The 13,974-nt window shown below is 36.3% G+C and overlaps 1 protein-coding gene across 2 annotated transcripts in view; it reads left to right on the top strand.

Annotated features, from left to right (window-relative positions):
- Nucleotides 1-13,858, top strand: part of LOC113498074 (ankyrin-3-like) — an 85,312-nt gene extending 71,454 nt beyond the window's left edge. Inside the window, exons 8-28 of one of the 2 annotated variants that reach the window (XM_026877980.1) lie at nucleotides 30-199; nucleotides 551-657; nucleotides 862-1,022; nucleotides 1,295-1,498; nucleotides 1,982-2,080; nucleotides 2,406-2,543; nucleotides 2,783-2,929; nucleotides 3,218-3,361; nucleotides 3,611-3,732; nucleotides 4,133-4,226; nucleotides 5,071-5,242; nucleotides 6,058-6,219; nucleotides 6,780-6,900; nucleotides 7,381-7,401; nucleotides 7,731-7,850; nucleotides 8,028-8,132; nucleotides 8,488-8,648; nucleotides 9,231-9,356; nucleotides 9,717-9,805; nucleotides 12,119-12,326; nucleotides 13,370-13,858. In XM_026877980.1, the coding sequence (XP_026733781.1) occupies nucleotides 30-199; nucleotides 551-657; nucleotides 862-1,022; nucleotides 1,295-1,498; nucleotides 1,982-2,080; nucleotides 2,406-2,543; nucleotides 2,783-2,929; nucleotides 3,218-3,361; nucleotides 3,611-3,732; nucleotides 4,133-4,226; nucleotides 5,071-5,242; nucleotides 6,058-6,219; nucleotides 6,780-6,900; nucleotides 7,381-7,401; nucleotides 7,731-7,850; nucleotides 8,028-8,132; nucleotides 8,488-8,648; nucleotides 9,231-9,356; nucleotides 9,717-9,805; nucleotides 12,119-12,326; nucleotides 13,370-13,485 (2,787 nt within the window). In that variant the 3' untranslated portion in view covers nucleotides 13,486-13,858. Of the gene's footprint in view, nucleotides 1-29; nucleotides 200-550; nucleotides 658-861; nucleotides 1,023-1,294; nucleotides 1,499-1,981; nucleotides 2,081-2,405; nucleotides 2,544-2,782; nucleotides 2,930-3,217; nucleotides 3,362-3,610; nucleotides 3,733-4,132; nucleotides 4,227-5,070; nucleotides 5,243-6,057; nucleotides 6,220-6,779; nucleotides 6,901-7,329; nucleotides 7,402-7,730; nucleotides 7,851-8,027; nucleotides 8,133-8,487; nucleotides 8,649-9,230; nucleotides 9,357-9,716; nucleotides 9,806-12,118; nucleotides 12,327-13,369 lie in introns of those variants that run through there. The other variant, XR_003400955.1, reaches the window with a different exon arrangement.
- The last annotated feature ends 116 nt before the right edge of the window (nucleotides 13,859-13,974 follow it).

The raw sequence follows: 13,974 nt of genomic DNA, 5'->3' as shown, positions 1-13,974 counted from the left end.
TCCAATATTTTTATCACCATCGTCCCCAGAACGGTCTAGCCCCACTCCACATGGCAGCTCAAGGTGACCATGCGGAAGCAGCTCGCGTGCTGCTCTCCCGCCGCGCGCCTGTTGATGACGTCACCGTAGACTACCTCACAGCTCTGCATGTGGCCGCGCATTGTGGACATGCCAAAGTCGCTAAGCTGTTGTTGGACAGGTAAGACTTTGTTCTTCTTACTTTTGAGTTGGTAGGAACTAAATTTTCCTAGCATTAATAGGAGACTTCATTTGTTTTTATGTTACTTCATCCTAATGCTGTAAAAGTATTATTCTTTATATGTGTTTGTTACCGAGAATAAAAGCTTTTTGCTCCTAAAGCATTAAGGGCCCTTAGATTTTTAATTCAGGCAACACTTTGCTGAACGCAGATTTGTCTTGGCCAAATAAATAGGGGTCCTGAATATCTTTAAACAAGGAAGTTTCGTACAATATTTTAAGCTATTTAGTGGTACGTAATCATTCAAAATAAGACAAAATATAGTATCTAATATTTTCATATCTCCTGCAGGAATGCCGATGCTAACGCTCGCGCACTCAACGGATTTACTCCTCTGCACATCGCGTGCAAGAAGAACAGAATTAAGGTGGTGGAACTGCTCCTTAAATATGGCGCAAGTGAGTATTCATAACAAAGAACATGAATTTCCTCTACCAAGTACTCTCGAGTCAACTTGAGTGAAGCTATACATTGCGGAGACGCTTAACTCTGTTTTCAAAAGTGATTGAACATAGTTGGCAATGTACCTAACTCATATAATAAACTTCGTACATGACCCTTTAGTATTTTGTTCTTCTGTAAATTAAATGACGTTTTCTCAGGTATCCAAGCCACTACAGAATCAGGACTGACCCCACTTCACGTGGCTGCGTTCATGGGTTGCATGAACATCGTGATATACCTGCTCCAGCATGAAGCCAACCCTGACGTGCCGACTGTCAGGGGAGAGACGCCTTTGCATCTAGCTGCTAGGGCTAATCAGGTAAGCAAAATTCATTGAATTTGAGCTCCGGTTACGTTCATACAAAATTCCTCTTTCATGCAAAAAGAAGACAAGAACTACACGACAGTAATTAAAAATCATATAATGTGACAAATGACTTTCATTTGTTTCAGAAATTTAATACTTCGGATTCCATAAGATAAATAATGCAAACGTTGCGCAACAACTGATAAATTAACTTAAACTATCTATTTTTATGCGGAATGCTTAATTTTTCCAGTGACAAGAGTCTCATTTCTTCCTCCTTTCAGACTGATATCATTCGCATCCTACTCCGCAATGGTGCAGCTGTAGAAGCCAAAGCCAGGGAGCGACAGACGCCCCTACACATTGCCTCTAGACTTGGAAACGTGGACATTGCTGTGTTACTGCTACAACATGGCGCGGATGTCAGAGCCATGACAGCTGATCATTATAACCCACTGCATATAGCTGCGAAACAACATAACCATGACGTAAGTAACGATTTGGACCAAGAGTTGTTGGATCTATTATGTTAGAATGAATGAAGGAAAAGATTGCATAATAAATGAAAAAATATAAAATCGTGCATAAAGAGTTCTGTAACAGAAAGAGGGAGGATTTTGCCCAGAAGTTCGATCTACAACAGACCATATAAAAAAGTACAACCGACTTGAAATAAAAATTGTTTGCCAAATGATAGCTGTTGTAATGTAGCGAAAGAATTGGCAATTTCGATTAATTCAGGAGGAATCGCTAATGTTTTAAAACAAATAAAAAAACAGACTAATCAGAACATCCTCCATTTTAAAGTCGGTTGAAAAATAAGTCTAGTCAAAGAACTCCTGGGACTTGTAATCTTCTTTGCGTAGGATCAAACTTTTTTACGCCTCATCACAGTCACAAGTAAATAATTTAAATAGTGAGTCTCTTCCAGAGCATTCGATAGTTAACTAATAACTTTTGTCCTTCGGCAGGTTGCTGCAGCATTAATAGAACACAACGCACCTCTAACGGCAACCACAAAGAAAGGTTTCACTGCTTTGCACTTAGCCGCAAAATATGGAAACTTGAAGGTGAGGAAATATATATATATGCATACTAATATCTCTTAAACCAAAACTAAAAACATTATAGAAGCTAGACGCAGACACAAATAGTGTTAACTGTGCCGTGCCCATAGTGTACTATACTAAAGTTATGCAACACTTTTTCAAAACATGGAGTGCTATAAAAGTATTGATTATTGACTGACTGTTGTGTGATGTCTCATATCCACAAAAGAACAGCTTTTTTTAAACTCCTCCATAAGAGGAGAAATTCGAAGATTTTGAGGACGTTGCCTCAGAATAAGACAATTGTATTTTCTACAAGTCAAGCAAATACTCCTTTCTTTCTCAGGTGGCAAATCTCTTGCTTGCTCACGGTGCATCACCGGACCAAGCTGGCAAGAATGGAATGACTCCACTCCACATTGCTGCCCAATATGATCAACAAGCTGTAGCTACCACACTCTTGGAGAAAGGAGCTGATGCTAAGGTATGATGCAATTGATTTTAGGACTGGGAGTATAGGTTCTAAATGGTGAAATTAAATGCTGGAAGTTCTAGCTAACTAACTTTGGTCTATATTATGTGGTTTGGCCATTTTGAAATGGTCACGACATCCTAAAGTAAATTACTCCCACGGTTTTTGGAACCGACTGAAGGAAAACCTATAGAATGCCTTTGCATAGAAGTGGGCTTCCAAGACTGATACAAAATCTGTCTTTATTTCAGGCAATAGCCAAGAACGGGCATACTCCCCTCCACATAGCCGCTCGTAAGAATCAGATGGAGACAGCGGCTACTCTGTTGGAGTACGGAGCGCTGACCAATGCTGAGTCCAAGGCTGGATTCACGCCATTGCATCTTGCAGCTCAGCAGGTATGTTAGACTGATATATGGTCGGTAATAGTACTGAAATAGAAATTTCGCAAAAAAAAAAGTAAAATGAAAATGACGTTAACATATTACAGTCTTTTTTATAGTATTGTTGAATTAATCTGCTAAACCAATGTTGCTTTGGAACCCATCCCAAATTACCTAGAAAAAAGAGGAAAGACAAATAAATCTGCAAATAATTTCATCACTTTTTTTCTAAATAACCAAATAGATTTAATACCTTTCGAATTTCATTTAAATGTGGATAACCCAATTTGGTTTTTTATATAGGGTCACGCAGAAATGTGCTCTTTACTCTTGGAGCATGGTGCTGAAGTAGACCAGCAGGCCCGGAATGGTCTGGCTGGTCTTCATTTGGCTGCACAGGAAGACAGGGTGCCTGTTGCACAGCTGCTTGTCAAGAATGGGGCTGAGGTAAGAGTTAAGTCTAGGATGGTTCTAGGTAATCTATATGGGTAGAATATAACTGTTTTATGGTGACAGTTATTTGACCCGACGACGGTAAGGAATATTTGATTTCAATTTTTCAGCACGCATTTGGAAGTACTTTCCTATCTTGGGGAAAGTTGTTATTTTTTAAATACCCTTGTTTTGTCATAGGTTTTATTCAAGCAGTTAAGTTTCATCATGAAGTCACGTTTCTAATTTAATCTCTATTACCAGGTGGATATTTGCACTAAAGGCGGTTACACACCGCTGCACATCGCCAGTCACTACGGCCAGGCTAATATGGTGCGCTACTTGCTCGAGAGCGGCGCTTCAGTTAAAGCTCAGACTACACACGGGTAAATATTTAAATATTTCTTAAGTACACTTGGTTTTTCTTTATTTTTTGTTTAAACCTCAATACAAAGGTCAATCTTTCCCGTTTTCTCCGTTTTCCTTCATTATGACTTTGTAAAACTGTCAGTACGAGAAGATCACAAGTATCGTATCGCAAGTTCAAGTTTTGAAACGAGACCTAACCTGAAAGGGTTCCTGTGTCCCGGTACACGAAGGGCAAAGGAAGAAACATGAGTGGGTTTTAGTCAGTGGAAGTCTGACACTCCCACTCAACCCCAAGGAGAGGTCATTTGATGATTGACCATCCAAAAAAAAAGACTTTTGTTGAATGCGTATTAAAATAGCAAAGATTAGGTTATCTATATATTAGAACTTTTCTAAACCTCGATATAATTTACACAGATACACAGCACTACATCACGCCGCTCAGCAAGGCCACATCAACATTGTGAACATTCTTCTGGAGCACAAGTCTGATGCTAATGCTACGACTACGGTAAGTTGGAATATTTAATCATCATCATATCTCTTGTAGCTTACTATTGGGCTGTAAATATATTTTGAGTCTTTTTTTTCCTTTGCGATTTGTTTCTTAGTTTTATAGATTATTTTAATTGTCATAATGGTCTTGATGATATTTCTTCTTAAGTATGCAGTCCCTCCAAACTTTGTCAAACGTTCAAAACAGCTAAAACTTATCAAAATTTTCTTAGTTTTTTCCAATTGTAAGTCATTTCAAGTCGATGAATATCCTTAACCTTTGATGCCTGAGGTGGTACACCAAATATTTTTAAACGCCAACCAATGGTACTGAATATTAATAAAAAAGTTATTACGTTTTAACTCGGTTCCACTTTTAGATTTATTATAAACATGCGATTCATAAACATTCGTGTCATAAATGTAAAAACATTAATATTTACTTCATGATTCATTGAGGTCAAATAACATGTGTTGAGCTGTCAGTTATTATTTCAATGGATTTAAATACTTTGTGACGTTATTTTTGCTATCTTTTTTTGTATGATTTTGGACTGATGTTTCGAATTTGGCCACACGGTAGTATGAAGAGCCAAGTTCTAGCTATGACCAGCTCGGAGTGACAAATCAGTTACTTGCTTTGTCAAACAGATCATCGCTGTGTTAATTTATAGCATCTATAGTTCTAGTATTTATAAGTTAAGCTATTTTAACTTTTGAGAAACAAGTAAAATTATTTAATACTCGCGTTGTATAATAATATTAAAATACGGTATTACGTACGGTAGTACCTATTTCTTAATTTAATAAAAAAATATTCATTTTCTAAGATTGATTTGAACCTATTCACATTCCAACAGAACGGCCAAACGCCTCTAGACATCGCATCCAAGCTTGGCTACGTCACCGTCATGGAAACCCTGAAGGAAGTGTCGGAGCCGTCGATGGCCCAGGCTTCCCAGGATAAGTACAAGGTGGTGGCTCCGGAAACCATGCTGGAGACCTTTATGTCAGACTCCGAAGAGGAAGGAGGTAGGTTGAGGGGAATAGGGGAATAGTAGAGGACGACTGGCCTGGTGGTCTAGTGATTAGTAGACCTGACTGCTGTGCTAGAGGTCGTGGGTTCGATTCCCACCCAGGACATTTTTTTTCTGTGATGAGTACGAGCATTTGTTTTGTGTCTGGGAGATATTTAACTATAATATGTATGTATTTAAAATATATAGAAGTATATTAATTTGTCAACTGGATTTGGACAACTGTCTAATACTTATAATATATGACTGGTAGTAGAATTTTCATGGAGATTATGATGTAGATCATTACATTGGACTTGACGGTAAATGCAATTACAAAGCGGTAGTTTCCGTGTGGAGTTAGGATTTTTTTTTTATTGACGACCTCCGTGGTCGATTGGCGTACGCACCGGTTTCAAGGTGTCGCTAGCTCTGTGGTCCCGAGTTCGATCCCCGCTCGGGTCAATGTAAAAATTCACATTTCTACTTTGTCTCGGGTCTGGGTGTTTGTGGTTCCTTCGTTGTATCTGAATTCCATAACACAAGTGCTTTAGCAACTTACTTTGGGTTCAGAACAATGTATGTGATGTTGCCCGCATTTTTTTTATTAATATATTACAAGGTTGGTCTGAAAACTATGCTATCCATATCAGACTTAGTGGATAAGGAAGTGAGCTTTAAGAGCAAAATTATTTCATAGAGATGATGACACAAGTAAACCCCAGATATACTGGGATTTTGTGATTGATTTCAGTTTTTTTTCAGAACTATTTGAAGCACTTAACAAAACAACACACAATTCGATGTTATCTATGTATACTTAACATTTAGATATTTCAGGAGAAGACACAATCCTGAACGACCAGCCTTACCGCTACCTGACTGCTGATGATATGAAGTCTCTGGGAGACGACTCCTTGCCTATTGACGTCACCAAGGACGAGAGGACCGAGTCTGCTATGAGTCATAAGAATATCATGGAATTGTCTCAAGGTAAGGTGTCTAGAAAATAGGTCTTTGAAAAGCTTCTGGTCCATTACTTAACTTGCACGAGCAACTAAAAAAGTATTTCGAACCGGAATTTGGATATCAAGCAGGAACAGGTTAGCACAGAAACCCAATTAGTCTGATTTACCCATGTTTTTTTCTACTAAATTAATATTTTTTTCATTATTTCAAAAAAGCTGTCCCCTTAAAAATTTCATTAGGTTCTGATCAGTAGTTTTAATTGAAGTCGGTTGTGCCTTTTGTTCTTACAAAAAAATTATCTATGTTGCGGTCATGATCCAGTCTTAGTCGGGGTATCAAAAGATTTGCATGAAGCTTGTGAATTAACAAAAGGAGAAGAGTTCAGCATTGGTTGAGGCAGCATATCATTGATATGGAAGGTAGTTCAGTATTCATTCCTGTCTTTAAACATATAATCAGAAAAAAAACCTATTCGCCTTTTACCTTATCACCAAATTCGCCTATATACATTGAACAAGATGTTGAAAATGGTAGTTTCTGAGAAAGAAGGAGTGGGTCTACATATGCTTTTTTTTAATTTGAAGGCTCCGTCAACGGCATGCCGTATCAGCCTCAGCAAGAGGTGGTGGTGAAGAGCATCAGCCGCTACAGCACTGCGCAGGCGCCGGAGGGGTACTGTTACAACGTGGACCCCACTCAGCCCAAGTCAGTATTATTTTTATACGTCATATGAAAATCAGGGAAGATAATTTATAGTAATTTTATCATCTATCTATGTGGTGTGGTCAAAGCTTTACCTAAGCACATAAAATGAAAAATATCTTGTTAAATAACTGCCTTTTTACTTACAAGTATCATTATGTTCTCAAGTTTTTTTTGAGAGCGTCAGACCAGCATGACATCTCTCTGCACTGTTAATCTTTCCTCCTTATTACATCACACTATTTTCTTTGTGTTAAACAATCCCTTTTAACACCTTAAAGTTTAAATACAATATTATCACACGGAAGCAAATCGTTCCACATATTTTATTACGTAAACAATTCTAAAATAACACCAGAAATAAAGTGAAACTTTCAGATTCTCAAAACACACAGACATTGAAATAGTTTATGATTGTTACGTCTATTTCAGAATGTAAACATTTAATACGAAATTGTTGCGCATGCTATCTTGGATCTACAGGAAAAAACTACAATGGAAGAAGTGAGTACATTTATAATAATTGCATTTTTTTTTATCTAGTTCACGAAATCAGTTTTAAACATACACATAATTTAAAAAAGATGGGTTGTTTGGTACATGGAATAACATGAGTGAGATGGAGGTTATATTAAATATAAAAAAGAGGTATAAAACTGTAGTTTTCCATCATTGAAATAAGATGAAATGTGATGTATCTTTTGATAAAACATGATGACAATAATAAATCAGCGTTACAGTCTCGGTTCCTCTCTTGATATCTTGTATATTGAATTTCTTACATTAATAAAAGGCTTGTGCTTACAATCTTTATGATTTCCTTAATATTACAGCTTCCTGGTATCTTTCCTGGTGGACGCCCGGGGCGGGGCAATGCGTGGGTGTCGCGGTGGAGGTGTGCGTGTTATAGTGCCGCCGCTGTCCGCGCAGCAGCCTACTAGGATCACTTGCAGGTCTGTAAATCCTTAGAGCCTATCAATAGTATTTTTGCAGCTGTGTATACCTACAACTCAAATATTATACAGTATGTATTAAATGATCTGTGATTTAATGTGATTTAAGCCCTTAATTGATCGATTGGAGTAACATAGTTGGACTGCTTCCTATTTATTTTGTTAATTTCCTTACAGATACCTAAAACCTTCCCGCATCAATCACATGCCTCCGCTGATGGAGGGAGAGGCCCTCGCGGCCAGGGTCCTGGAGATGGGACCAGTTGCTGCAAAATTCTTAGGGTAAGTGAAAAACATATGATATAAAACAAATGTGGTCAAGATGATAGTTAGTTACTTACCTTTAAATGGATAGATGTAAAGCCATGTCTGTGAGGGATGGAAGAAAAATGGACCGATGTAATCGTTGAGACTCACAAAGTTTTAGACGAAAAGGATTTTGTATGGTACTATATTAAAATAGATGAAAATGAAAAATTAATTAAATTATACTAAATCATTCATAATAAGACATAATTCGATTTCATCAAAACATTTTGTCTCATCCAATCATTTGTATTATGGTCCATTTTTTTTGTAAAAATCCACGTCAGTTAAATAGTCAGAAAGTCAACTAAAGTCTCCAATTACCTTATAGGCCAGTGATCCTCGAAGTGCCCCACTACGCATCACTCCGTGGTAAAGAGCGAGAGATCGTGATCCTGAGATCAGACAACGGAACCAGTTGGAGGGAACACAACGCTGACGCAACTGATGATGTCGTGCAAGACATCCTGCATGAAACTCTTGAAATTGAAGGTGAGTTTGATAATGTAACAGGGGTAACTATACCTCTAGAAGATGGTCGTAGAGAGCAATTGTTGGGCAAGGGATGGTAATGCAGTCATATTTGATGAATTTTAATTCATGAATTTTATTTGACATGCATTCACTTAGATTATTGTTAATAATATCCTAACCGATTTTTTTACATATTATGGTCTCCAAAGTACGCGTTAAAACAGGTGTACTTTCTATTCCCTTACTCTCGTTGCGAGATGAGAGTTAGGGAATCAAATCTCAAAGTCAAACCGACATGACCGGAAAGACATTAAGCGGGATGTCAGGACCAAGAAGCAGAAAGCAGAAGAACAAGGAAGCAGACCTTCGACTTGAAGAACTGCGGTCTTACCACTGTGCTATCACAGTTTTAGTTTTGAATTAATAATCCCAAGACGACAGAACCTGCTTTCAAACTACTTCCTTAAATACTTGTTGAAGATACAATCGTTATGTTTTGATTTTCTTCTCAGCCATTCAAATTTTATTAGTGAGGATTTTTCATCAGTCTTATTTCAAATCACTCCATTTATGATTAATTGACTTTGTAACATTCAACAGAGACGAACGAAGATGAGAAGGGTTGGGACAACCCTCGCGTGACCAGAATCCTGACGCACGACTTCCCGCAGTACTTTGCCGTGATCTCCCGTATTCGACAGGAGGTGCATGCTATTGGACCCGAAGGTAAGATATGCTTTAGTAACGGCCCAACTGTATCTACGAGATAAAAAACGGTTGTAGCTATTCTGTATTGGCCTGTTGATATAGGGGTCGATAACAGTTGTGCATTAAGTAGTCCGCAGCCATAGTTAGGGTGAAAATATTAAAGATAAGACTTTTTAAATAAAAAATTGAATTTTCTGAAAGCTCAAAAGTAAACTGATAAGCAATCACGACCTTCCTATTAACAAAACTTTGCAATGATCAGTAATATACTGTATTTAAAAGCTTTTAAAATCCACGCCAACTAGCAAAAATATTAAAAAGTATTCATCTCATACCTATAACAACTGAAATAATGTATTTCTTTACAAAATCCTCCAGGCGGCATGGTATCCAGCTCCGTGGTCCCTCAGGTACAAGCGGTCTTCCCCCAGGGAGCCCTCACCAAGAAGATCAAAGTCGGCCTACAGGTAAACCTATTCAAACCAAGGAAAGGTGTAAAAGATAAAAATCTGAAAAAGATTACTGTCAACAATGTGTCTAAGAAAAAACGGTTCTCTTTAATTTGGTAGTATGTTTAACAGTGTATAATCTTAAAGACCAGACACGTGTAGGCGTATCGAACGCTTGCGATAGAACCAATTGACATGAACTCTTACTCATGCAACAAAAACTAAACGAATAGTTTAAATTTTCTATGAGATTATGACATCTTCCGTGATTTATCGCATCTTTAATGACCAAGATCTTTCTTTTTCGTGTGCAACTAAAAAAATCACAGCTAAATTAACTTTAATACATTCCAACTATCAGAATATCTTTCTTTTGAATTCTTGAAAGTCGGTTCTAAATCTACATGTTTCTGGTCTTCGAATCTACTCTTAACTACTTTAATCACTCTGACATAGTCAGCCAAGCTTATGAAATATAACGAAGAATTTAGCAAGTACGCAATATTTCATCGCTAGATATAGGACAAGTGTTCATTAATTTATTATTTTTAAGAATAATTGTGTTCTCACTAATTTAAGTCACTAGACGTGTTTCGGCAAAATATTATCTGGTGTGAGTAATTTGATTAGCAATTCTATAGATTTTGTAGTAGACACAGACCGTTAGATTGATTTTGAATTTCGTAGTAATCTTATTAGTATCGTAGTTCATAGATGGAATAACATTAATAATAAAGAAGACAATACAAAACACAAGGTAGAGTTATCTGAAGGAGCTCAATTCAAACTCGATGGACATTCAGATCATATTTTGCCAATCATTTAAGTATCTGCCATAATATAAACAAAAGTACAAATGTGATTGCCAAATTTTTTTACGAACAACATTATTTTTTTATTGGTGTAGTTTTTATTTAAGCTATTTAAATGTATCATCGCATATCTTAGGTACAGTGCCTGTATTATGAGCTTTTAGAGCAGAACTATCTCCGCTATGTGAGTGAGACACACTATACCACGCGAGGTACCGTCTTGCTTACACAATAGCATCAGACTTGCTTTAAAAACTCATAGTAAACGCAGTTCATCTATATTTTAATAACAATGTATTGTGATTATAAACAATAATTAGGCTTCACTTGTTTCATCAAATACTAGTCATAAAAATTATAAATGTTCAGAAAAATAAACTGGAGGCACAGCAGTCTGCCAAGCCAAGTCTAACATTATATTTCTCGTAAACTATTTTTATAAATTTGATGAGACATGTATTTTGCCACTAGAATAAGCAACTACGTTACTCCTTTAGGGAAGTCATACCCAATAAATTTAGAAATTCACTTAACTATTTATTGTAGAAGGGAGTTTCAATAAACAATTGAAAAATAAAACTTTGTTTTCAATGTAAGCAAAATTGAATTCTATGAAATCACATTAAAGTCTGAAATCGTAGGTTTTTCTCACACTGCGGTTCAAACAGGAAACTTTACTCTAGTTGGTCTTTAGGTGACGTTTTAGCATGATTGAAATGTTTATAATTAATTGAGATATGAATGACTATTGTGATACTTTACTTAGAAATAATTGTGTGTGTAAACAATATTGTTATGTATTTAAATTGACATTGGAGTGACGTAATATAATTAGTTAAGTAGTATTTTAAGGATTGCTAAATTTATTGGGTAATGTCTATATATGCTTTTGAATTGTTACTTGAAATGTTATGCGAATTTGTATTTTATTTCCTAAAGACCAAACGTGAGAGTTGCATGATGTATATTTATTTTATTTGCTGTATTATTTTGAGCTTTATTACTGTCGGAGTGTGTTGCATATTGTTTTATAAGCGCATGTGTGAGAAATAGATGAAAGTCTGTGTTCGATACTGTGTATAATTTGATTTTATGCTTTACCTGTGATTTCATAACGTCCATATTTGCTTAAATCTGCACCGACCGCTCTTCACCTTTCTATCATTTGTTTTTAAAGACTTAGCTATGGGTTTATAAATGTGTAGAAAATGGAATCAGCAACTCCAAAAAACATACAAACTTTCCAATACAATTGCGCATAGTTTCCAAAAACTATTTTGAATATTTTGGGAAAGGTAAGTACTGGTTTCAATCTATGGTTCCTCACACTGCCTTTTATTTTAAAACAACACCAGCATGAAGCTTAAGCGACGATTACGTTTGGTCTTTAGAAAGAAAATACCGGCAAACATTGCCAGAAAAATTAACCATACTGAAATCAGCAATGTAAATTTTAAATAAGTATGAAACATGATTTTTGAGAGAAGTATAAGCTTAGGGATGTTTTAAAAACTTACAGGCTCAAATAATTGATTCGGAACTAACTGCTAAACTCCTTGGTCGTGGAGTAGCAGTTTCTCCAGTTGTGACGGTGGAACCGAGAAGGAGGAAGTTCCACAAAGCGATCACTCTGAGTATGCCAGCCCCGAGACCGCATACCCAGGGTATGACGAACCAGTACAGTACGTCATCAGCCCCAACATTGAGACTACTTTGCTCCATATCAGGTACAATTAAAAAAGTTCGCTTGTATTTGAAAAAGCAAATCTGATTTGTTACTGGAAAACTGAAATAAAACAATCAATGTATTTTCTCCAAATGATCATGATATTTTTTACGATTAAAATCTTTAAAAGATTAATTCATATATTTCCATATTCTATAATAAAAGAAATATGGCAGATAAAAGTGCTCCAGTAACGAATAGATTGATGCGATGTGTTGCAATGGAGTATGGCTTGTGTTCGCTACATCGATGAAATGCTTTGCCTAAGAAAAGGTAAGTGTGCCTACGGTTAGGTATACTGCTTACAAACAGACTTCAAGTTTGAGGTTAGAATTTGTAAATGAACATTGAATGCAAAGAAGCACTTACAGAACTGACAAAATTTTATAAAAAGGATATGGATATTCTCGGCTTCATCTTCATTGCAATCAATTTCATCTACAAATTAAGACCTATTAAATCTGTGGTCTTTGCTTTTAAGTTGGCTTATTGAAAAACTAAACGGAAATATAATTCTGATACCAATATTCCATTACAACACATGGTAATGTAGGTTAATAAGCTAATAAAAATCATTACAAATTGATTAGTAGGTAACAAAATATAGTTCTACATGAGATCGGTAGACTATAGTTTTGTCATTTTAAATTTCTAACTAGAGTATTGATAGTTAATCGGAATTTCATAGTGTTTTTATCTTAAATCATGTTGGTTAGAGTAGATCGGAGAATTACAGGTTTTGTCTGACTCCCTAATTTATAGACATCAGGATGAGCATGATAATGAGAAATAGCGTAGTTTGTAAATCATTTCATTCAAAATTAACATCATGGTAGGGAAAGGGAAAAGAAAGTATAAAAATTAAAGACAGTCCAAAAAGCTAATCGCTTATAGCAAATACACAAGCCGCTGAAGGGATACGTCCCTGTGTGTACGTTATGTGCGTGTCTACATTGTCTTTGTTCTCGTGTGTTTGTGTGTGTTGCACGCTCACCGTGTACGGCGCTAAATAATGTGCTGCCATCTATCGCCGCGAACCAACAGGGGTATTTCGCAAAAGATCTCTCGAAGGTAAAAACATTAGAAATATTATACAAAAACAAAATCAAAATGTCGGTTTAAGTTATCGTTCAATTTTATTTAACCGTTATTTTGTCTGATACTTTAAAACTTTCGTGTTTCTTTTATTTCTCACAAATCATTGTTTTTGAGATACTTATGCTCCCAATCTAATATGTTGGAGTGTAAATATCAGATACATTGTTTTTTCCTCTATCACTTTTTGAATGCTTTTCCATATCTTGCTTTTCATACATTCTTCCTCTATGCACGGGCTGAAATTTTTACGCTTTGTTAAGTCACATTCACTCTGTATCATAACCATAACGAATCTTGGGACGTCAAGAGTTTGCACAGCGATACGTTCACAGAAACATGTCGGTTTAGAACAATGTACAAACAAAACTAGAAATAAAGGAACTGCAACTGTATTGGCACATTGTATATGATTGGGACACGATAAAGACCTGTTGTTTAGTGTAAGCTAAAGTCTTCCGTAACGGTGCCATCTTCATTCTCATGATCATTCGACGTCAATGTTCCCTTTTTGTTACTTTGCTTGTAAGAATCAGAGATTTATTTCCAAAACG

Source organism: Trichoplusia ni, chromosome 10 (assembly GCF_003590095.1).
Source record: "Trichoplusia ni isolate ovarian cell line Hi5 chromosome 10, tn1, whole genome shotgun sequence".
Taxonomy (NCBI): Eukaryota; Metazoa; Arthropoda; class Insecta; order Lepidoptera; family Noctuidae; genus Trichoplusia; species Trichoplusia ni.
Note: the sequence above shows the minus strand (reverse complement) of the source record. Positions and strands in the feature narration are given on the sequence as shown.